The following is a 25,166-nucleotide window of genomic DNA, read 5'->3' on the forward strand; positions in this document are numbered from 1 at the left end:
AAAAAAAAAAAAAAAAAAAAGCCATAGTAAATGCATCTGAGATGGACATTCACAACTTGTCTCTACCAGAAAAAGTTGCAGAGCTGAAAGAGAAGATAATGTTAGCATATACTCACTTATATTCACTGATGAAGATTCTGAAGGAAGTAACTCCGGACCAGACCAAGTCAGAAAACTGATCCAGAATTAAAGCTTAAGTATCAGGTTCAGGCCTTTTTACTATCTTCTATCAACAGGTGCTATTTGATCAATTCTCGAAAAAGATCGGCTTCAAGAAGGGATGGGAACTGTGGTTTATCGTGCTTACCTCTAGGCTGATTTTCCAAATAATTTGAGAAGCTGCTTCTTAAGATGAGAAACTAAGGAAGTTTCTGTCCAGATTTTATAGCTATTTGCCTTACGAACTTATTTTAGCTTGTCAATGTAATAAATACTTATTTCTGGAAACCTATTTTACTGCAAATTTAGGTTGATTAGGAAGCAATGTCCTGTGAATGGTCTGATATAAAGATGCATGGTTGTTAGAAAAATAGAGTTGTATTTAATGTTGACTACTATTATTTCTAAATGGAGCAGTTGTTATGGTGAAGACCGAGAAACCATACTTTTTCTTACATAAAATATAGGTATATACATATTCTGTAGATAATAATAAACTAACTGGATAATGTAAAAAAAAAGAATAAACTTCATGAAATACCTCTTTAGCTTTGAGTAGGTGATTTTTTTTAATGTTCAAAATACAAGGGTCAAAGATTTATTTTTTTAAAAGCTTTTTTTAAGGATTTTATTTATTTATTTGACAGAGAGAGAGAGAGACAGTGAGAGAGGGAATACAAGCAGGAACAGTGGGAGAAGGAGAAGCTGGCTTCCCACTGAGCAGGGAGCACGATATGGGCTCGATCCCAGGACCCCAGGGATCATGACCTGAGCAGAAGGCAGAGGCTTAATGACAGCGCCAACCTGGCACCCCAGGGGACAAAGATTATTATGCAAATAAAATACTTTTCTTAATTTATTTATTAAAAAATATTTACCCAGTGCCTATTATATGCCTGACACTCTTCTAAACACAGGACATACTGTAGTAAACAAAAATTAGACAAAAATTCCAAACTTATTTTACTTTCTTGTCAAAATCATTAATGAAATGCATTAAGAAACAAAATAGCAATTATAGTTACCAACAATTTCATACATCATAAAATTTCATTCAAGTTACTAATTGCTAACCAGAAAAAAACTAAATTTTGTATCTCTATTAATACGGAAAAGAGTAAATTGAGAAAAATAATTTTGGCCATGAGAGAAATAGGAAATCTTTAGCTTTCCTAAAAAAAAAAAAAAAATTCTGGCAAGAACTATAAAGAGCTTAAGAGCTGATCAAACTCAACACCCAAAAAACAAATAATCCACTAAAGAAATGGGCGGAAGACATGAACAGACATTTCTCTAAAGAAGACATACAAATGGCCAACAGACACATGAAAAAATGCTCCACATCACTTGTCATGGGGGAAATACAAATCAAAACCACAATGAGATACCACCTCACACCAGTCAAAAAGGCTAAAATTAACAAGAATGAGGAGGTGGGGAAAGGGGAACCCTCTTACACTCTTGGTGGAAATGCAAGCTGGTAGAGGCACTCTGGAAAACAGTAAGGAGGTTGCTAAAATAGAGCTACCCTACAACCCAGCAATTACAGTACTACGTATTTACCCAAAGGATACAAACATAGTGATTCAAAGGGACAAATGCACCCCAATGTTTATAGCAGCAATGTCCACAATAGCCAAAACTATGGCAAGAGCCCAGATGTTCATCAAAAGATGAATGGATAAAGAGATAGATACATGATGGAATATTAGTCAGCCATCAAAAAATTGAAATCTTGCCATTTGCAACGATATGGTTGGAACTAGAGAGTATTATGCTAAGGGAAAAAGTCAATCAGAGGAAGATAATTATCATATGATTTCACTAATATGTGGAATTTAAGAAACAAAACAGGATCTTCGGGGAAGGGTGGGTGATGGGCATTAAGGAGGACATGTGACATAATGAGCACTGGGTATTATATGCAACTGATGAATCACTGAACTCTACTTCTGATACTGGTAATACACTATATGTTAACTGATAGAACTTAAATAAAATAATTTTTTTAAATCTGGAAGAACTACATTTTACCTAAATTGAATTTAAATAAAGAATATTTTTTCAATCTGGCATTTTTAGATCATATGATTAAGACTGATTAAGACAGAAAAATATTAATATTAAATTAACATATGTCTATACAAACATATTTTTAGAAACATAGGAAAGAACTGAAAAGGATACATAAAAAGTTGTTCCCAAAAGATACTTCTGTATGGGAGGGAGTGCAATGAGTCAGAGGGAGAAATAAGTTTTCCTTTTTTATACTACATAATTATTTAAAATGGCATCTGAGTGATTTCTGCACTCCTATGTTCCATGATACTTGTCAAACAATAGAGAGAGAAAGGCTGGTATGAATAAAATTTTTAAAATAAAATAATACTATGAAAAGACTCAGAATTTTCCAATTGTGGATAATAAAACAATTATGGCCTAATATCAAATGATATTGCAAGAAAACAGCTATAAAATTAAGTGAGCTCACCAAAGGTAAAGAGACAAGTAGAGAAATCCCAGGGACATTATCAAGTTTAGATGGTGTACTAGTAGCACACCAACAGGCAGAAAAGAAACTCATTTCAGTCTCAAATGTGTAAAAACCAGGATGCCTGGGTTCCTTCTCACTAAGCACTTGTAAGGTAGTGATTTCTTTGAGGTTTCAATCAATATAAATTGAGGTTAAACATCACTTTTGATCCTAATTGTTGAGGTCTTAGTTCAGTTTGGGATTAGTTATGAGAAATGTGACTTTGAGAGGAACAAAGGTGATGAGGATGATGATAATAATGATGATGATGACAATGACTGGTTTTTCACAGTTGTAAGTGTTTATTTTTACCTTAGACAAATTCAAGCTGTCAGCCATACTTAATGAATATGACAGTCAAGTCTGAGAACTTGATATATTTCTTTTTCTTTTCTTAAAGATTTTATTTATTTATTTGACAGACAGAGATCACAATTAGGCAGAGAGACAGGCAGAGAGAGAGGAAGGGAAGCAGGCTCTGGGCTCAGCAGAGAGCCCGATGCGGGGCTAGTTCCCACCTGAGCCAAAGGCAGAGGCTTTAACCCACTGAGCAACCCAGGTGCCCCTTGATATATTTCTAAACGTGATTTTTTTCTATTACTCTATACTTGTCAACAGCATATTTTAATAATCATCTGGTGAAGCATTCCCTTCCTGTAAAGTATACAGTAGAGGTGATGAGAGGTAGGACAAAGCAAATATAGTAGCATTCAATAACCATCAACTCCAATGTATAACAAAATGAGAGATAAAGTAAAATTTTATTACTATTATTATTATCATCATCATTAGTTTGCTACAACAGGATCTGCTAAGACCTGCATATCATGTTCGTCATTGTGTCTTTCAAAATTTCTGGTTTTTAATATAACATATTACCTGAAAAGTTTATGCTGGTCTCCAGACCTGATACTTGCAGCTCGATCATTGGGAAAGGCTATCAGTGCACCCTTCATCGACTCTTTACTTATGCGATGATTGTGAAGACGTGTCATGGCTGATTGAAGCATTGTAACAGGTGCACGGTCCTTGTATTTAGGCAAGTCTCTAACCACAAACTGTCCCGTAGGATTAGTGACCAAAGGGGATATACCTTTTATAGAATTGGATATTAAGTTAAATGGTTTTTTAATTTCAGCTTTCCAATTAATATCCATGTATTAATACACTACACCATTGGTTCTAACTTAAAACTAAATCCCTAAACAAATTCAGAAAATACAACTATTTCATCTAATAAATGGACATACACAAAACAATTTATAAAATATTGCACATATAAAAAAGAAAACATAGTAACTCAAAGGAATGAGTTAGCCTATGTGACATAAGATTTTATAGATCAGAGAGAGCTGAATAACAGCAATTTCATATGGCTCAATGTATAAAAGATAGCTGAGTATTACAGCCACAAGATAATCCATGGAATGGTCAAAAGTAGTTTATATTATAGACTCAAGCAAAAATATAGAAGAATAAAATATAAAAACCAATAAATATTTAATACATTTTATAGATCACTAAACCAATGCTATGCAAACTGTAATCCCCAAAATGGCAGCATCAACTACTGTCAGGGTCATGTTAGAAATGCTAATCTTTGGGTTCTACCAAAGTCTTATATAATAATCAATTCTGGGATATAGACCAATGAAACCTATTTTAACCAGCCTTCTATGTGATTTTGATGCATTCATAAGGTAAGAACCACAAGATAAGACTACATTTGACATATATAACTAAGCAATCAGTGTGTTAAAATAATCCTATATAAACTTTATTTAAGAAAAAGTGTGTCCACATTAGCTTACCAGGATTCATTCTCATCACAACTTTCTTGGTGGAAGGTTTGCAGACGCTCTTGAAATCTAAATATATTTGATGAAAAGGTTTCAGTGATGACTGCAAATTTTCATCTGCCACTGAGCCAATAATCTCTATCAGTTGCTTCACTTTAAAGACTCCTACTTGATGTGGAATGAATGAACATGTCACATTCTAAAAAAAGAAAAAGTAACAAGTTGCTATAGGCTGAATGTTTGTAAATCCCACAAACTCGTATGTTTAAACTTAATGCCCATGTGATGGAATTAGGATAAGTAGGGCCTTTGGGATGCGATTAGGTCATAGGATTAGTGCTCTTATAAAAGAGGCCCCACAAAGCTCCCTAGACTCTTCTACCATATAATAAAACAATTAGAAGGCTACAACCAGGAGGAGGGCCCTTACCTGACCAAGTTGGCACCTTGATCTAAGACTTCGAGCCTACAGTACTGTGTGAAATAAATTTCTGTTGTTTAAACCATGCAGTCTATGGTATTTTGTTTCAGCAGTCCAAATGGATTACAAAAATAATATTAAACTGTTGGGAAGTTGGGAAAAAATTAAAAGCAACAAAAAAACTGTTTATAGGGGCACCTGGGTTAAACCTCTGCCTTTGGCTCAGGTCCTGATCTCAGGGTCTTAGGATCAAGCCCTGCATTGGGCTCTCTGCTCAACAGGGAGCCTGCTTACCCCTCTCTCTTTGCCTACCTCTCTGCCTACTTGTGATCTCTCTCTGTCAAATAAATAAAATCTTTAAAAAAAATAAGAAGAACTTTATAAAATTTTTAAGGAGAGCTAGTCCATCACTATAATATAAAAGAAGCTTAGAAATACCGTATATGGCATTGACAGACCTTAAAGATATATATTATTGGAAAAGTATTCAAGAAAAAATTAAGAACAGTGGTACTGAAGTACCTCCAGAATAGCAAATCAAGGATTTCCAAATATCTACTCCCCCAAAGGAGAAAAAAACCACTGGAATAATTGTCAAAATCAACTTTATACATATTCTAAAATTACCCAAAGCTTATAAAAATCCAAGGAATATTTAAGAAAAAAAATAGCTGATCAGCCATAAGAAAGGATGAATATCCACCATTTACACTGATATGGATGGAACTGGAGGGGATTATGCTAAGTGAAATAAGTAAAGCAGAGAGAGACAATAATCATATGTTTCACTCATATGTAGAATATAAGGAATAGCGCTGAAGATCATAGGGGAGGGGTGCCTGGGTGGCTCAGTGGGTTAAGCCTCTGCCTTCAGCTCAGGTCATGATCCCAGGATCCTGGGATCCAGCCCCAAATTGGGCTCTCTGCTTATCAGGGAGCCTGCTTCTCTCTCTCTCTCTCTCTCTGCCTGCCTCTCTGCCTACTTGTTATCTCTGTCTGTCAAATAAATAAATAAAATCTTTTAAAAAAAATTGTAGGGGAAGGGAGAGAAAACTGAATGAGAAGAAATCAGAGAGGGAGACAAACCATGAAACTCTTGACTCCAGGAAACACACTGGGGGTTGGGGAAAGGGGGCTAGGTGGGGGGGGGGGGGAGGGGGTAACTAGGTGATGTGCATTAAGGATGGCATGTGATGTCAGGAGCATTGGGTGTTATATGCAACTAATGAATCATTAAACACTACATCAAAAACTATTGATGTACTATATATTGGCTAACTAAATTTAAATAAAATTTTAAAAATAGCTGAATCTCTGAAGGATAACAGGTTTTGTGTCATTTTTATAAAGTGCCATCCCATCCTCCTATTCTAGTTTTGAGCTCTTTTTGAAAACGACAGCCTTGTAACTATGGCAGCTGTAAAAGCTATTAGCCTAGCAGCCAGGGAGGGAAAAGACTGGGTTTGGAGCTCTCCAAAAATCCTATCCCCAGAGAAATGTCCCTATTTGTCCTGTCTAGAAGCTAGCTACAAAGCCTACTATAAGGGTATTATTTTTAACTGACCTGGTTCAGGGCTCATTCTTTGTAAACTCTCTTCCCTGTTTTGTACCCCCTTCTCCTCCCCCATCAAAAAATCAGCAGCAATTGCTAAACATCACAGCAACTTGAAGTAGCATTACCATTTAAGGCCAATAAGAGGCAAAACAAAACAAAACAAAAAAGAAAAAAGGAAAATTAAAACAGAAATATTCAGAGGGTATTTGAAAAGCTCTCACATACTCCTGGGAATCTACCTCATCACACACATATGTATGACAGTTTATATGCCCAGGAAAGACTAGAGAAAGCTCTAATTTCTGAAATCTGGCTGACTTTGAGACTCTGTACAAGCTGAAATTAAAGGCCAAAAAAAGCTATAAATTACCTGACAGAACAATAAAGATATGCCTAAGCCAAGTACACTTACACAAAGGCTCTTGGCAAAGGCTGAGCCTTACTGATTCAAGAAATTTAAGAGAAGCTCTACCCAATCATTAGCTGACCCCTAAATTAACTGAGTAGACCATTGACTGGCTGCACACAACAAAGAAAACGACATTTACAGACTTGGTCTAAAAGGTCACTAAAGAAAAAGAACAACAGGGGTGCCTAGGTGGCTTAGTGGGTTAAGCCTCTGCCTTCAGCTCAAGTCATGATCTCAGGGTCCTGGGATGGAGCCACACATCGGGCTCTCTGCTTAGCGGGGAATCTGCTTCCCCACTCTGCCTGTCTCTCTGCCTACTTGTGATCTCGCTCTCTGTCAAATACATAAATAAAATCTTTAAAAAAATAGCAATGAAGCTAATCTTGGGAGCCATCTGATTTCAGAGTTGCCAAATTATACCATTTAAAATGCCCAGTTTCCAACAAAGAATTATGGGATGTGAAAAGAAAGAGGAAAGTATGGCCACTACACACAGAAAAATGCAATAAATAGAAACTGTGCCTGACAGGGCGCCTGGGTGGCTCAATCAGTTAATCATATGCCTTCAGCTCAGGTCATGATCCCAGAGTCCTGGGATGGAGACCTGTTGGGCTCTCTGTTCAGTGGGGAGCCTGCTTCTCCCTCTCCCTCCACTGCTCCCCCTGCCTGGGCTCTCTTGCTCCCTCTCTCTCTGTCAGATAAATAAATGAAATCTAAAAAAAAAAAAAAAAAAAAGAAGAAAAGAAAAGAAACTGTGCCTAAAGAAACCCAAATGTTGAATTTATTAGACAAACATAAGTTGACTAATATAAATATGCTCTAATGACTAACAGAAAATACGTTCAAAGCATTAAAAGAAGACACCAAAAGCAAAGGAAACAAAAGTAAAAAATAAACAAATAAAGTGGGACTTCATCAAATTAAAAAGCTTCTGTACAGCAAAGGAAACCATCAACAAAATGAAAAGGTAACCGATGAGATGGGAAAAAACAGGACTCATTAATCATCATACTCAACATCACTAATTATCTGGGAAATGCAAATCAAAACCACAATGAAGTATCACAGCACACCTGTCAAAACGGCTATTATCAAAAAGACAAGAAATATAAAGTGTTTAGCAATAAGAACAAAACCTTCCCATTTTTGACAACATGGATATACTTTGAAGGCATTATGCTAAGTTAAATAAGTCAAACAGAAAGACAAATAGCATATGAACTCACTCATATGTGGAATCTAAAAAAAAAAAAAAAAGCTCATATATACACAGTATAGACTGGTGGTAGCAAGGAGAAGGGGAGGCAGATGGGTGAAATGGATGAAGGGGGTCAAAAGGTACAAATTTCCAGTTACAAAATAAATAAGTCATGAGGACACAATGTACAGCATAGTGACTATAGTTAATAATACTAATATCAAATATCACATATTTGAAAGTTGCTACAAGAGTAAATCTTTTTTTTAAAGATTTTATTTATTTATTTGACAGAGAGAGATCACAAGTAGGCAGAGAGACAGCAGAGAGAGAGGGGGAAGCGGGCTCCCCACTGAGCAGAGAGACTAATGTGGGGCTCAATCCCAGGACCCTGGGATCATGATCTGAACCGAAGGCAGAGGCTTAACTCTGAAACACCCAGGCGCCCCTACAAGAGTAAATCTTAAGAGTTCTTATCACGAGAAAAAACTATAACTATGTATAGTGATAGATATTAAACAGACTTACTATGATCATTTTCCAATATTTACAAATACCATTATACTAATGCTATCTATTAATTATATCTCCATAGGAAAAGAATTAGAAAAGGTATGAAAATATCTCATAGGGGTGCCTGGGTGGCTCAGAGTTAATCCTCTGCCTTCAGCTCAGGTCATCAGGCTCTCTGCTCGGTGGGGAGCCTACTTCCCCCTCTCTCTCTGCCTGCCCCTCTGCCTACTTGTGAACACTCTCAGTGTGTTACATAAAAATATAAAAATAAAAAAAGAAAGAAAGAAAGAAAGAAAACATCTCACAAAATAGAGACTATCAATAAAGTATAGAAATTGTTAAAAAAAAAAAAGAGAAGGAAATATGGAAAACTCACAAATGTGTATAAATTAAACAATATACTTCTAAGTAACCAATGGGTCAAAGAAACCTCACGGAAAATTAGAGAATACCCTGAGATGAAGGAAAACTATAACACAACATACCAAAACTAATGAAATACAGCAAAAGCTGTGATTAAAGTAAATTTAGGGGCACCTGGGTGGCTCAGTTGAATAAGCAGTTGCCTTCAGCTCAGGTCATGATCCCAGAGTCCTGGAATCAAGCCCCACATCATGCTCCTTATTCAGCTGGGAGCCTGCTTCTCCCTTTCCCTCTGCCCACCACTCCCCCGACTATGCATTCTCTCTTGCTCTCAATCTCTCTGTCAAATAAACAAAAATAATTTTTTTTTAAAGAAAGTTAAAAATAGAACTACCCTCCCTGTGATCCAGTAATGGCACTACTGGACATTTACCCAGAAAATACAAAAACACCAATTCAAAAGGATATATACACTTCTATGTTTATTGCAGCATTATTCATTATAGCCAAATTATGGAAGCAGTCCAAGTGTCCATCAATATGTGAATGGATAAACACACACACACACACACACACCATGTATATATACATGCCATACACACACACACTGGAATATTACTGAGACATTAAAAAGAATGAAATCTTACCATTTGCAACAACATGAATGGAGCTAGAGAGTATAATGCTCAGCAAAATAAGTCAGTCAGAGAGTATAATGCTCAGCAAAATACGTCAGAGAAAGACAAATATCACAAGATTTTACTTATGGAATTTAAGAAACAAGTGAGCAAAGGGAAAAAGAGAGAGACAAATGAAGAAACAGACATTTAACTATAGAGAACAAACCGATGGTAACCAGAGGGGAGGAGGGCAGCGGGGTGAGTGAAACAGGTGATGGGAAGTAAGGAGTGCACTTATCATGATGAGCACTGAGTAGTGTATAGAAATGCTGAATCAATGCATTGTATATCTGAAACTAATATAACACTGTACACTAACTATACTGGAATCAAAATTAAAGAATGTAATAAAGAAAAAAACTATTTAAATAAAATGCATGTGAACAAAGTAGTTGATTTCCATAAACAGAAAACCAAAAATTGACATACATACACAAAACAAAGTATGAGGTAATAGGATGAACAGGTATATGACCACAAATTAGATAACCTAGATGATATGGACATATTCTTAGACAGTTGCAAACTTCTAAAATTTTTCTAGAAGACATAAAAAATCTGAATAGCCCTGGGTTAATAAGAGATTGATTAGAAATCAAAACCTTCTGATAATGAAAAGCCCAGAACATGATGGCTTTGATGGTGAATCTTATCAAACCTTTTTTTTAATCAAACATTTAAAGAAGAATTAGCACCAGCCCTTCATAAACTATTCCAAAAACTGAAAAAAACACTTTCCAACTTACTATATAACAGCAGCTTTACTCGGTCAAATCCAAAGATGTTTAAGAAAAGAAAACTATGGGCCAATGTTCCTAATGAATATATATGCAAAATTCCTCAACTAAATATTATCAAACTGAACCCAGAAATATGTACAAAGGATTTTCACTCTGTACATCAGGGAATTATCCCAGGTTTAACATCAGAATATCACTCAAGGGGCGCCTGGGTGGCTCAGTGGGTTAGAGCCTCTGCCTTTGGCTCAGGTCATGATCCCGGGGTCTTGGGACCGAGCCCTACAACAGGCTCTCTGCTCGGCGGGGAGCCTGCTTTCTCCTCTCTCTCTGCCTGCCTCTCTGCTTGCTTGTGATCTCTGTCAAATAAATAAATAAAATATTAAAAAAAAAGAATATCACTCAAGGTAATACCCCATCTCAATAAAGGGCAAAAAACATATTACCACTGTAATAGACACAGAAAAAGTACATGAGAAAATACATTTTCACAGTAAAAACACCTAAAACACTTGAAGTAGAAGAGAACTTCCCCATGTTTATAAATGCAATCTATGAAACACCTACAACTAACATCATACTTAATGATGAAACTTAGATTAGGAAGAAGAAAAACATACTCTCATCACATCTATTTAATACCATAGTAGAGGTTCTAGGCAAGGCAATGATGAAATGCATCATTTGGTTGCAATGCATCCAAATTGGAAAGGAAGGTATAAAATGGTCTCTATTCATAGATAACATTAATCTTTTTTTTTTAAGATTTTATTTATTTATTTGACAGAGAGAGATCACAAGTAGGCAGAGAGGCAGGCAGAGAGAGAGAGAGAGAAGCAGGTTCCCTGCTGAGCAGAGAGCCCAATGCGGGACTCGATCCCAGGACCCTGAGATCATGACCTGAGCCGAAGGCAGCTGCTTAACCCACTGAGCCACCAGGCGCCCCACAGATAACATTAATCTTATATCCCAAAGAACCCACTGAAAATCATCAGAATAAATGATTTTAAGATTACAGGATACAAGGTCAATATATTAAAAAATGCATTTCTATATACTAGCAGTAAATGATACAAAAATTAATTTAAGAATACAATCTCATTTACACAACAACAAAAAGAATAGACTATTAGGAATATATTTTTAGAAGAATGGCAAGACATGTATACTGCAAACTACTAATCATCACAGAAAGAAATTGGTTTGTTTTTTTTTTTTAGATTTTATTTATTTATTTGACAGACAGAGATCACAAGTTGGCAGAGAGGTAGGCAGAGAGTGAGAGGGAAGCAAGCTCCTGCGGAGCAGAGAGCCTGATACAGGGTTTGATTCCAGGACCCTGAGATCATGACCTGAGCCGAAGGCAGAGGCTTTAACCCACTGAGCTGCCTAGGCACCCCACTACTGAAAGAAATTTTAAAAGACAAAAATAAATGGGAAGCTATCCAATTTTCATAAATTGCAAGATTTAATATTAAGATAGAAACACTCTCAAACAGATTTATAGTTTCAACACAATTCCTATCAAAATCCCAGCTGCTGGGGTGTTTTGTTGTTTTTGTTTTTATATAACTTAGTAAGCTAATTCTAAAACTCATACGAATTTTCAAGGGTCTCAAATTGGTCAAAAATTTCCTTAAAAAGATCAAATCTGAAGGACTGACATTTCCCAATTTCAAAAATTACTACAACACTAATCAGTACACTGTGATACTGGCACAAGGATAAACACAGATAAATAAAAAAAGAATTGAGTACATAAAATCTTACATTTATAATCAAGTATTTTGGGGGCGCCTGGGTGGCTCAGTGGATTAAGCCACTGCCTTCGGCTCAGGTCATGATCTCGGGGTCCTGGGATCGAGTCCCACATTGGGCTCTCTGCTCAGCAGGGAGCCTGCTTCCCTCTCTCTCTCTCTGCCTGCCTCTCCATCTACTTGTGATTTCTCTCTGTCAAATAAATAAATAAAATCTTTAAAAAATATATATAATCAAGTATTTTGTCAATAAGTATGCCTAGATTCCAAGATAATTGGACATCTATATGTAAAAGAACGAATCTGGACGTCTAAATAACATGATAAATCTCAAAATGGATAATATATTTTAAATGTATAAGCTAAATTTCCTAGAGGAAAACAGGAACAAATCTTAATGACCTTGGATATTGTATAACTACTAAGACATGATACTAGAAGTATAAGTGACAAAAGGGGAGAAAAAGATACATTGGACTTAATCAAAAGTTTAAAACTTTTTCATTTCAAAGGACAGAAAAAGAAAATGAGAAAACAACCCACAGAAGGGGAGAAAATATTTGTAAGTCACATATCTGATAAAGGACTTGTATCTAGAATACATAAAGAACTTTTGCGATTCAACAACAAAAGGATAAATATCCCAATTAAAAATGGGTAAAGAATATTGTATTAGTTTCCTATTTTTACAATAACAAATTACGAACAACTCTGTGGGCTACAACAGCTCAGTTTCTTCTACTTCCGTAAGTCAAAAGTCTGAATCCAATCTCAATGAACCAAAACCAAGATTTCAGCAGCACGATGTTCATTTCTGGTGTTTAGTGGAGAATCTATTTCCTTTTTTTTTTTCCTTTTGAGAATCTATTTACTTATCTTTTCCTACTTTCCAGAGGCCATCGTGGTCCTTTGGCTCATTACCCTCCCCTTCCATTATCAAAGCCAGTAACAGACATGCAAATATTTTTCACATCATATCACTCTGACACTGACAATTTTTCTGCCTCCTAATTTTATGTTTAAGTACCCCTGTGATTATATTGGGCCCACACAGATAATCCAGGTTAATCTCACCATTTTAAGGTCAAATGATTATCAACATTACTTCCAGTTAAAACCTAAATTCTCCATTGCCATGAAACATCACATATTCACAAATTCCAGAGATTAGGATAAGGATAAGGACACTTTTAGGTGGTCATTATTCTGCCTACAGTACACATGAATAAACACTTCTCTAACCAACATATACCAATGTATAGTAAGCATATGGAAGGGCATTCAACATCAATATTCACTGGGGAAATGTAAATGAAAACTGCATGGAGAAGCCACTTTGTACCCACTGGGATAGGTATAATCAAAAAGAAGAAAATTAATAAATATGGGCAAAGGTGTGGAGGTATTAGAACATTAAAACACATATTCATACCCCTGGGGATAAAAATATATGTTTATAAAAAATAAAAAATTAAAAAAAAACACATATTCATTGCTGGTAAGACTTATGAAATAGTGCAATATCTTTGGACAACAGTATGATAGTTTCTCAAAAGGTTAAACAGAGTTATCACATGATTCAACAATTCTACTCTTTGGTGTATACCGAAGAGTACTGAAAACATGTCCATATGAATTTCTAGATTTTTTTTCTGTTTCTTAAAGAGCACCACTGGGATTTTGATAAGGATTGTAATAAACCAGTAGATCACTTTGGGTAGTACAGACATTTAAAAATATTAATTCTCCCTAACCATGAACACAGGATGGTTTTCTCTTTATTTGTGCCTTCTTTAATTCCCTTCATCAATGTTTCACAATTTTCAGTGTTTAAGTCTTTTGCCTCTTTGGCTAAGTTTATTCCTAAGTATTTTACTCTTTTTGTTCCTAATTTAAACACAAAAGACCCATGCAATTTTGAGCAAAAAGAACAAAGCTGGAGGCATCCCATTTCCCAATTTCAAACTATAATACAAAACTACAGTTACCAAAACAGGGAGGTATCGGCATAAAAAAGATATATAAACATATGAACAGAATAGAGAGCCCACAAATAAATCTGTGCCTTTATAATCAACTAGACTGCAGTAAGAACGCCAAGAAACACACAGTAGAAAAAAGACAGCCTCTTTAATAAATTGTGCTGGAGAAATTGGATATCCACATGCAGAAGAATAACAATTTTATTCAGCCTTAAGAAAGAAGGAATTCTTGACATCTGTGACAACATGATGTACTTAGAGAATGTTATATTAAGTGAAATAAGTCAGACACAGAAAGAGAAATATTATTGCATTATCTTACCTACATGCAGAATCTAAAACAGTTAAATAAACAGAAGAGTAGAAGGTGGTTGCTAAGGGTGGGAAGGAACAGGAAATAGGAAGATGTTAGTCAAAGGGCACAAAGTTTCAGTTCTCCAAAATGAGTAACTTCTGGAAATGGTGACCATAGTTAACAATACTATATCGTACACTTGAAATTTGATGATAGATCTTAAGTGTCCTCACCATTAAAAGGACATTGTAACAATGTGATAACAATATAACTATAGCAGCATTATTCATAGGAGCCAAAAGATGGAAACAACTCAAATGCCCATCAACCCATGAATGGATAAACAAAAGGTAGGCTATCCATACAATGAAATACAATCTGGCCATGAAAAGCAATGAGGTAGTGACACATTCTTCCAACACTGACACAACTTGGAAATATAATGCTGAATCAAAGAAACCAATCACAGAGTCCTCATATTTTATGATTATATTTATATGCAATGTCAAGGACAGGGAAATTTAGACATAGAAAAGAGATTAGTGGCTGCCACAGGCTGAGGAATAAGAAGAGGGAGTGACTGCTCATGGACGCAGAGCTTCTGCCTGGGGTGATGAGAATGTTGTAGAATAAGTGCTAATGGTTCCACAATTCTGTGAATATACTAAATAGTACTGAATTATACTCTTGGAAGGTGTGAATTTTATCATATGAGAATTCTAGCTCAGTAAGCTAGTACTAAAAAGAACAATCTCATCTCACTTCCAAGTAATATGTCACTTCTAACAAACGATTTGACCAGCCTGTGTAAGCCACAGGTCTCCAGCAAACCCCACACACTTCCCACATTTACTTTTTATTAATCTGAAAGTTATTAGTGCTTGAAAAACTCAGAAACACAGAGGGTTAAAAATGACACTTGGAACTTAGCTATCAGACACATTTTGAAAGAGGTCCATGTCACTGGAGAAAATAAACTGAGTTGGTAGATTTAAGAGGACTGAACTAAAGAAAGTCTAGGAAGCAGTTAAAAAGCACACGTTTTCCATAATGTAGTTAACATCAGTTGTTATTCTATAAAGACTGATTAAATCTATCCAAATTTGGGGGGACGGAAGTGAGTCATTCTAATGAAGCAGGAAGAGTTATAAATATGAGCTGTATGCATTTAAACATGTGTACAATAGTTCCTGATTGCAACTGGGAGAAGGCTTCCATCAATAACTTTATGAGCCATATCACAATGCCGTGAAGAAAAGATGGTAACATAAGAAACTGAGGTGAAACTGAAAGCATTCACGCTTGCTACTGTTTAGAGCAAGGCTCCTAACTTTTTCTGTAAATGGCCAGACATTAAATATTTTGGGCTTTATGGGCCATATAACTGTAAAAATTAATAAAGGGAAACCTCACTAAAATGGAAAGGGGAGGCCAGAAGGAGGAGCTCTCACGCCCTGCCAGTAGACTTCAATTACAAGAAGAAATGTGGTTTGGAAAGAATCATCTGATACAGGTCCCAACCAGAAAATATGTACACTGCATCTCCTGTAAGAAATCGACCACCCCAGCACCCAGTCAACAACAAACAGGCATCACCCTGAACTCCTGCTCTTCTTCAGTGGGTTTTCCTTCAAAATAACCACTCCCAACTTCTTTCTCCTTCTCCGGAAATAACGTTCCTCACTTTGGTTGCTGGACAAGCCTATGATTTTTGCCATAGCTTGTTCGTCCCGAATTACAGTTCTCTGCTATTCTCAAGTAAATCCAGTTTTTCTGGTAAAATAACTATCTTTTTTTTTTTTTTTAAAGATTTTTATTGTTTATTTGACAGAGAGAAACACAGCAACAGAAGGAACACAAGCAGGGGGAGTAGGAGAGGGAAAAGCAGGCTTCCTGCTGGGCAGAGAGCCCAACATGGGGCTTGATCCCAGGGCCCTGGGATCATGACCTGAGCCAAAGGCATATATTTAATGAATGAGCCACCCAGGCGTCTCATAAAATAACTCTTCTTTTTTTTTTTTCTTAAAGAATGTATTTATTTATTTGAGAGAGAGAGCATGAGAGGGGGAAGGGTCAGAGGAAGAAGCTGAGTGGGGAGCCCCAGGTGGGACTTGATCCTCGGATTCCAGGATCATGACCTGAGCCAAAGGCAGACACTTAACTGACTGAGCCACTCAGGTGTCCCTTTAACTATCTTATTTTTAATCAACTCAGCTCTCTCACAACTATTCAACTTTGCCTTTGTAGCATAAACACAGCCATAGACAACAGACAATAAGAGAAGCTACATTCCAACAGTAGTTTACTTTAAAAAAAAACAGGCAGCAGGCCAGATTTAGCCTGTGCAGCATAGTCAGCCAACCCTGTTTTAGAGGACAAGGACAAGAGTTATGTGAGTAGTAAGAAAGACAGAAGATGGCCTGGGACTCACAGGCATTCCTCAGACTTCAACTTGCCTGCTGCACACCAGCAGTTGGAGGCCTAGGCCAGTTAAGAACAACTAGTTTCAAATTTGAAAATTCTGCTCAACCTTCAAGGTCTGGCTCACATTACTATCATAGGCAGACCTAGCTACCTGGCTGGAAGTAAAAACAGTCCTCTGGGTTTCACAATCACCTTCTTAGAGATCTCTTTCAACACATTTTGCATTCTTCTTAAACCATAGCTGTTGGTACGTATGTTTTACATTTCCTTAGTACATAAAAAAAATTCTTACTGGGCGGAGCATTGGAGGAAAGGAGGCATCGCTGTCTGCAGAGGCAGACCAGGAACCAGTTGCCCTAGGCCAAGCTAGAGGGTGACGCAGGTTGTATCCAGCATGGCTGCCATCACTACCAAGCAGCCTCCGCAGTCTACACGCTGCCAGCCGGGCTCCAGGAGGAAGCGGAAGTGAGTCTACAGCAGGCGCAGGCGCAGGCGCAGGCGCAGGCGCAGCCGCAGCAAGGAGCTGCGCGGTGCCACCTGCATCCCAGTCCCGCCCTTCTTAGCCACCAGCACCACCCACGCGGAACCAACCCCTCCTCCTCCCGTCCCGCCCAGTGACTGAGCAAGGTGGGGCTTCTGTGGCAGGATATGTCACTGATGTACCAGTGGAGTCACTCCAGGACCACAAGCACCCGTGCTGAGACCCGAGCCTGTGCCAGGACCCATTGTCCTCCTTACACTCAGACACCTGCTAACCCTATCTGCTGGTCTGATGACGACAAAACTCCTGCTGCGAGCGTACCCTACACCCGCCACAGCTCACTGTGCCCGGGACACATATTGCCCGCGACCATGGCTGCAGGATGCCCTTCCATCAGCCACTAAGAGTTGGGGGGTAAAGGGCATGCCCTTAGGCAAAAGGCTGAGAAACTCACCCGTCAGCAAGTAGTTAAGACTATGGTGGCAGTTTTCCCCCATACCACCTCACCTCACAGGAGGGTCAGGCCTGGACCCCTCAGAGGCCAAACTGCCAACCCCCTCCCTTCTGTCATGGGTTAACTGTAGCATGGGGCACTATAGGCACTACAGTAACATGGGGCACTGGACTTCCGCTTGTCCCACATGTGTATATCTCAGCTTGGCCAATCTTCAGTCTAGGTGTGAGTCCCAAAGCATCTTGCACTTCCTTCAGCATCTCTGAGGCTGGGGCAAGTGCCTGGTTCCCACCTCCTTTTCACTTTTTGCAGTTATGGGCAACTACTGGCTCAGGGGCATTCCTCCTCTGGTTGCTGGGTGCCACTGTCCTAGACAAAGCCTTTAGGACCTATTCCTGCACCCACTCAAGACAGGGAGGGCTAAGGCTCCATGTTAGATAGTTAAATTTAGAGTCCTGCCTCCTGGAGCAATAATAAATAAATACTCTCTGAGCCCCCACCCCCAAAAATCCTTGGCAGCAATAACTATGTTTTGTCCTTCTTTACATTCCCTTCAGTGTCAAATGCTTTTCCTGGCACATGAAAGGCACTTAACAAATAATTACAGATACTGTGTAAGTGCCAACACTGAAGCATTCACAAGGCCACAGAAGAGATAAAATTTATAATACCGGTGGAATAAAATGAAGTTTTTAATCCTCTGCATGTCATTTTAGCAAATTTTAAGATATTTGAAGCATGTGAAAGCATCAAATAATTATCTTACCTGGATGCATCCTTCATCAATCTTGCCCCTTTCAGGATCAATTTTAAAATGTGCAGTTTTTTGAAAGCGGTACATCACAGGAAGTGAGTTGGATCGATTTTGCATAATACACAGAAGCTCTGAATGTTCACCCATGAAACATGGTGCAAAATTAAGGACCTTTCCTGGATCAAACTGTAGTAAGATGGGAAGTCCTGTGCCTGTCAGTGCTAATTCCACTTTCTGAAATCGATCACCTGTAAAAGCAATAATAGCTCTTTAACATAAAAGTGTTGGGAATCCAGCGTATTATTTGCTCAGTCCAAATAGTGTCATCTGAAAGAACTGATGAGACATGGGTAGCTCATTCAATCTTCATTCAACAAAATTATTAAGTGCCTTCTCTATGCCACATACTCTTCTAGGCTGTGGGGATACAGCAGTGAATAAAATAGACACTGTTCCTGCTCTCATGGACTTTATATTCTAGGGAGGTGATGCTGACAATAAAATAAGGAAATATATAGCATTTCAGACAGGATAAGTGCTATGGGGAAAAGTAATGTTGGGTGAAGGGGAGCACAATTTGTCACCCGAACATATGCCTCTTTGGCATAAGGATTTTTTTTTTTTAAGATTTTATTTATTTATTTGTTAGAGAGAGAGAGAGCACAAACAGAGGGGAGTGGCAGGCAGAGGGAGAAGGATGCGGGGACTCAATCCTAGGACCCTGGGATCATGACCTGAGCTGAAGGTGGACACTTAATGGACTGAGCCACCCAGGCATCCCTGGTGAAAGGGTCCGTGGACAAAAGGACCAGACCGATACAAAGCGAAAGTTAAGCAGGGCTTTATTTCGCGCCAGCACCAAAAACCAGAACCAAACGTTCGGGGTCATCTTTCACAAAGCAAAGTGATGACTTTCTATTCTCATAGGCCAGTTTTTATAGAGTAAAAGCCACATAGTTGAGTCTGGCCAATGAGAATGTAACGCACAGAAAACATCACATAATTACGCTAGGTTTCGTAAGAGCAGCCAATTAGATTACACTTTACCCCATGATAGTCATTAAACTCAGCCTATGACCTTGGCTAGAATCGGCGCCTTTGTCTGGTGCCTGATAGGCAAGGCTCATGCTCCTTGGCGGGTAATACGTGCACTCTCCCTTGATTGGACATTTCCACGTGGCCAGACACGTCCTTGGCAGGTAGGGAGGTAATATGTGCGCTTTCCCTTGATTGGACGTTTCCATCTGGCCAGACACGTCCTTGTATCTGGACTCCGTTATCTCTGGTCAGCCTGACATGTCCTGGTATCTGTGCTCTGTTATTGGGGCTGTTTGGCTGTATTTCACCAGCTGGTGGTATTTCACTGGTTCTGTTTCTAAGTGCTTTCTTCTTGGGGGAAGGGGCAGGTTCAATCTAAGTTCACTACCTATATATCGGGGATGGTTATTCTATGGGGATGAAGCCAATACTGACAAAGTAGGCCCTTACACCTGGCATAAGAATCATTTTAAGCAGACTATTGTTATGTAACAGCAGACACAGGAAAAGCTCTGGAAAACTACCAGGAGGAAACTCTCATCAAAGAAGGCAGATACTTAAGTCTTCATCACAACCATACCCTCCCCTACTATGAACTGAAAACCTCCCATAACTTGCTGCCACACCCCAGTATCTTTTGTCTGTAGCTGGAGATGGTATTTAAAGTGAAGTTTCCAGCCACTTGGGGAGTTACTCAGTTTTCCTGGGTCTCTCCCATGTATAGAGGAGGTATACATGTTATTAAACTTGTTTGCTTTGTTTTCCCTCTTAATCTGTCTTTTCTTTTCTTTCTTTCTTTTTTTTTTAAATTTTTTTCATACGTGAGAGAGAGAGAACGAGAAAGAAAGCAGGGAGAGGAAGAAGCAGGCTTTCCATTGAGCAGCGAGTCTGACGTGGGGCTGGATCCTAGGACTCTGGAATCATGACCTGAGCCGAAGGCAGACACTTAACCGACTGAGACACCCAGGTGCCCCCACTTCTTAAGTTGTCTTTTAAGGGAGGTCTCAACCAAGAACCTAGAGAGGTAGAGGGAAAATTATTTTTCCTCTCCTACAAGGGTAAGACAGTACACAATATCTTGGAACTGTTCTTTTATGTAGAAAAGTCCAAAAAGATTTCTCTTGATTGGGAAAATTTTGAGCAAAAATATGAAGAAACTCAGGGGGCGCCTGGGTGGCTCAGTGGATTAAGCCTCTGCCTCTGGCCTGGGTCATGATCTCAGGGTCCTGGGATCATGCTCTCTGCTCAGCTGGGAGCCTGCTTCCCCCTCTCTGTGTGTCTCTCTGCCTACTTGTAATCTCTCTCTCTCTCTGTCAAATAAATAAATAAAATCTTAAAAAAAAATATATATATATATACACACACACACACACACACACACACACATATATATATATGGGAACTCAGGAAGAAAATCATGTGAAAATCCAGGAAAAGTGTATTCCAAACAGAAGAGCAAGAAGAGCAAATACAAAGACTCTAAGGTAATAATTTCCTTGGCACGTTCCAAAAACCCTAAGGAACCAAATATGGCTAAGTAAGAGTAGTAAAAGAAGGGTAAGAAAGGGTCTGATTTAACCTATAGTTTTAAGAGGAGATTCAACAAAATTTGCTGATGGACTGGATATAAAATGGGAAATTGAACACATGATAAATGGTGAAGCTAAGGTCTTGAGCCTGAGCAACAGAAGTGATAGAATTGCCATTTCTTGAGACAGGAAAGACAGGTTATGGGGAAACCAGGAGGGTTTTTCTGGACATGTTAAGTTTGAAATGCCTAATAGGTATCCAAGTGGAAATGTATGCTAGGTCACTTAATATATTTACAAGTTTAGAGTGAAGATGAAAGAGGAAGTCTTGGAGGTTTGAGGTGAGGGAAGGTAAGGTGTGTGATACTGATCTCATACTGTGAGAAAGTGAAGGAAAGGAGGAATGCAGTAGAAATGTCAACCATCTTAAAGGACCCACTTGGGGTTAGTGATTACAGATTAAAAAGTGAAATAATAGATTATAGATTAAAAAGTGAAATAATAGATTAAAAAGTGAAAAAGTGAAATTTTTTAAAAAAATGGTTTTGTGCTTTTACCCAGCACAATTAGCTTCCTAGTTGCATACCCAGGGTAGGCTAAGAGTTGAATTTAATCAGATTAGAGGTTTACCACTCAGTCACCATGGGATATGGGCCAAGAAACAAGTGTACATGGAAAAGGGTCATTAAAATAATGGACAGAGGAATATAAGCTGGGCAATAACATAAACGTGAAGTTTTGGAGACACTAGAGAGAAGGTAGGAACTATAAACTATAGTTTTGTGCATTTCTTCACTGAGGCTCTTGCTAGCCAACCCTGGACTTTAAATTACCTTTAAGGCAAACCTACCATCTCCTTCTCTGGCCATTCAAAAGCAGATTAACTTGCAAGACTCAAACAAATCTTCTGTCTAAGACTGGCACACAGAGCTCAAATCACAAACCGTAATACAAATAGTAGCAGAGCACTCATTTTCTGTCCTAGGGAAAGAGTGCAAGCCTGCTCAATGGTATCACTCATCCTGATACACAAATCTTTTTGACCCTTGACTTGCCATGTCCCATCTTTCCAAATCCAGTCCTCACCCGTCTCTATCTTTATTTTCTCTTTGATCTGTCTGGCTAAGCTGAACTCCATGTCTTGTTCCATTTTTCCTCACTATAACCCATCTAATACTATCTGAGAATATTAAAAAGCAGTGTGTCTTGACACGTGGCCTGCGAGGCATATTGTCCTTATCAATACCCTGTAAGAGGATATTATACCCTTTTTACTAGGGCTCCAGTTCTAGGTCTTGTCCTTTGACTGTTATCATATGAAGATTCTAAGAGCTAAAGGTCTGGTAGAGATGAAATAGGTTGGTTTGTTTCCATATTAATCTCTAAGAGAAAACATAGGCTTAAAAGGGAAAAGAAGACAGATTGGTTTTTTATTTTCTTTTTTCATTCTTTAATTCTAGATCATCATGTTTATCTACTGTCATTTAAAATTAATGAAGTCACCTAAATTCTAACTTGTAAAATTTTTATGTAAATGATCCTGTGGGTTGACTTCTTTCTTAACATGCCACAAAAGACATTTTTAAAGTCTCTTGAATGTTTGCATTTTTGTTCTATTCAGTAATTATACACATTTATTAAATTGCCTCTATAAATATGATCCCCAAACTTTTAAATAATTTAAATGGCTGTACATTTGATGCTCATGTTTATTTCATACTTACTTTTCATGGTTTTACTGTTATCATCCCTCAAAAATCCATCTTTACTTCCCACAGAATCAAATCTCAAAAAGAGAGCATAGTCCTGCCTATGTGAAGGATCATTATTCTTCTTACCATCAATCATTAGCCTGTAAAAAAAATTACAATCAATTATTTTGAAAGCAAAGATGATATACTCTATTACCTCTCAATAGGAATCAACCCAATCCTTAAATCTACGTGAACAGATGAAAGTTCAGGAATAAAAATATAATTGTGAACCATTTTCCAAAATTATTGCCTAGATAAAGAGACTTGCCAAAAGAAGGCCACAAAATGTAAAGATTCAAAAAAATGGGTTCATGACAACATTTGCAAGACAAAAGTAATTTAAAAATACTAAGTTGTCAAGGTCCAGCTCCACTGTTACTTTCTATGTAAAGATTTTCTTTCCAGGCCAAGTTCATTGCTAGTTAAGGGCTCTGTTCAATTCTCTCCAATAGTCCTTTTTACCTCTGGGTGTAACTGCAAACCTATGTTCTATACCTGTCACCTCCTGTAGACTAAGCACATATTGCTACCCCCATTCATGATATTCTTAGAGGAGAACAAGCAATTTGGAGAATAAGATTTGACAATAGCCAAATCTTGTCAAAGGAGAAAAGGAAAGGGAAGATGGGAAAAGGGAAGAAGGAACAACATCAGAGATGAGTTACCTCTAGACCTGTAGATTGATGGATTTTACTTGCTTGCCTACAGGTCAGCTTTTTTAGCAGTGGATACTCAGTTACACATTAAAAAAAAATTGATGTGAAATATTACACAGGAATGCAAGTAGCATGTTGAAAATATATTTAAGGCTTCCAATCATAATCATACCTATGAGTTTGTGCTAGACCATCAGAAAAAGCTTACATGCTACCATGAACAAGAATATTTAGAATTTCAGAAATCATGTGTTAAACAGAATCTTATACATTGACCAAAAAATTGCCTGTGGGATAATATGATTCATGAGGCAATTGAAGATTGTACAAATAGAAGAATTACTTGATTTATTACAGTCCTTAAATTAAAATACAATTCGGTCTCCCCCAATCGGTATCATCATCAAGCAACCCAGTTGCCTCAGAGAAAAGTACATTGAGCACTGCCTCCTCCCAAAGGTAAACATACGGTTGTATAGTGGGATCGATTATCGCCATACACAGCCACCTCTCAAGTACAGCTGAAGTAGCTCCTATGTATTTAAAACAGCATTTCCAAACATATTTTCAAACTAAATAACCAAACCAAGTACAGAGAATTATGAAAAATAAACATTAGCAAAAGTCCTACAAGTCTGTATGAAGTTTAGCAAGCAAGGGCGGTGGATCCCAGCAGTTGCTAGAGACTTACTCTTCATGCTCCTTAGCAAGCAAGTGTCTTGCTGTGGCCAGAGACCCGCATCCTCTTTGGAGGGATCGACATATCCTGCATGCCACTAGCTATCCCCTATTTCTGCAGGGACAACAAGATCTTGTTGCACAGAATCATCTGGGCTCACAATGCAAAACCATACAAGACTTCCACTTCTACAAGGTCTGAAGTGATTTGTAATCAAACATGAAATATGTAGAACAAAATTTTAAAATATGCAAAATAATATTAACCATGTTAGAAATATTGAAAGCCGTAATAAGAAAAATCTAATTGGTGCCTTCTGACCAGTCTTACTGTTAAAGTCAGTTTGATGAATGTATGATTGACATACTTACAATTAATAAAAAACACCATAATTGAATTTTTGCTTACTTTGGGCTGAAACAAAATGTAATTACAATCTTTTGATAAGGTAGTAACCTCCCTTCGTTAGGAACACAAGAAATAAAAGTGGTAACATCCATGTTCTTTATTTTGCTTAAGTAGGTGAGATTATTTAAAGCAACATCTGTTCTTTGTTGAATATTTGTACCCTGTAATAGAAAATCAGAAATAAAAAGAATATTAAGGTAGAACGCAAATAAAATAAAATATTTTAAGAGGAGATCATAACATAATTGTTGAAAGTTTAGTCTAGAAAATCAAGAATATGAATGTCTTTAAAGAAATATACATAATTTGACCAAGGCACATCATAAAATTAAAGGAACTGTTGAAAAATTGATGAGAACAGAAATCCCCACAAGTAGCTACTAATCTATAAGAAGCATTTGTCTGGTTTACTTCAGATACAGATCACTATTAGTGTAGTTTAATTAATAGAATTTTTTGAGGTTACCCTTGAAGACACATGAAAGGGAATCATATCTATCTGCATGTTAAAACGTACTTGGAATAAGTTAACAGCTTTTTTTGGATATTAGTTCAAAATCATCTGTTTCAAAACACAGTACCCAATTT

The 25,166-nt window shown here is 37.6% G+C and overlaps 1 protein-coding gene across 1 annotated transcript in view; it reads right to left on the minus strand.

Moving 5' to 3' along the window:
* CFAP47 (cilia and flagella associated protein 47) overlaps positions 1-25,166 on the minus strand; it is a 531,154-nt gene that overhangs the window by 480,166 nt on the left and 25,822 nt on the right. The window contains exons 6-10 of the mRNA XM_059385274.1: positions 24,579-24,739; positions 22,806-22,933; positions 18,527-18,762; positions 4,504-4,690; positions 3,572-3,785 (exon numbers count right to left, since the gene is read on the minus strand). Coding sequence (XP_059241257.1) covers positions 3,572-3,785; positions 4,504-4,690; positions 18,527-18,762; positions 22,806-22,933; positions 24,579-24,739 — 926 coding nt within the window. The remainder of the gene's footprint in view (positions 1-3,571; positions 3,786-4,503; positions 4,691-18,526; positions 18,763-22,805; positions 22,934-24,578; positions 24,740-25,166) is intronic.

Source organism: Mustela nigripes, chromosome X (genome assembly GCF_022355385.1).
Source record: "Mustela nigripes isolate SB6536 chromosome X, MUSNIG.SB6536, whole genome shotgun sequence".
Taxonomy (NCBI): Eukaryota; Metazoa; Chordata; class Mammalia; order Carnivora; family Mustelidae; genus Mustela; species Mustela nigripes.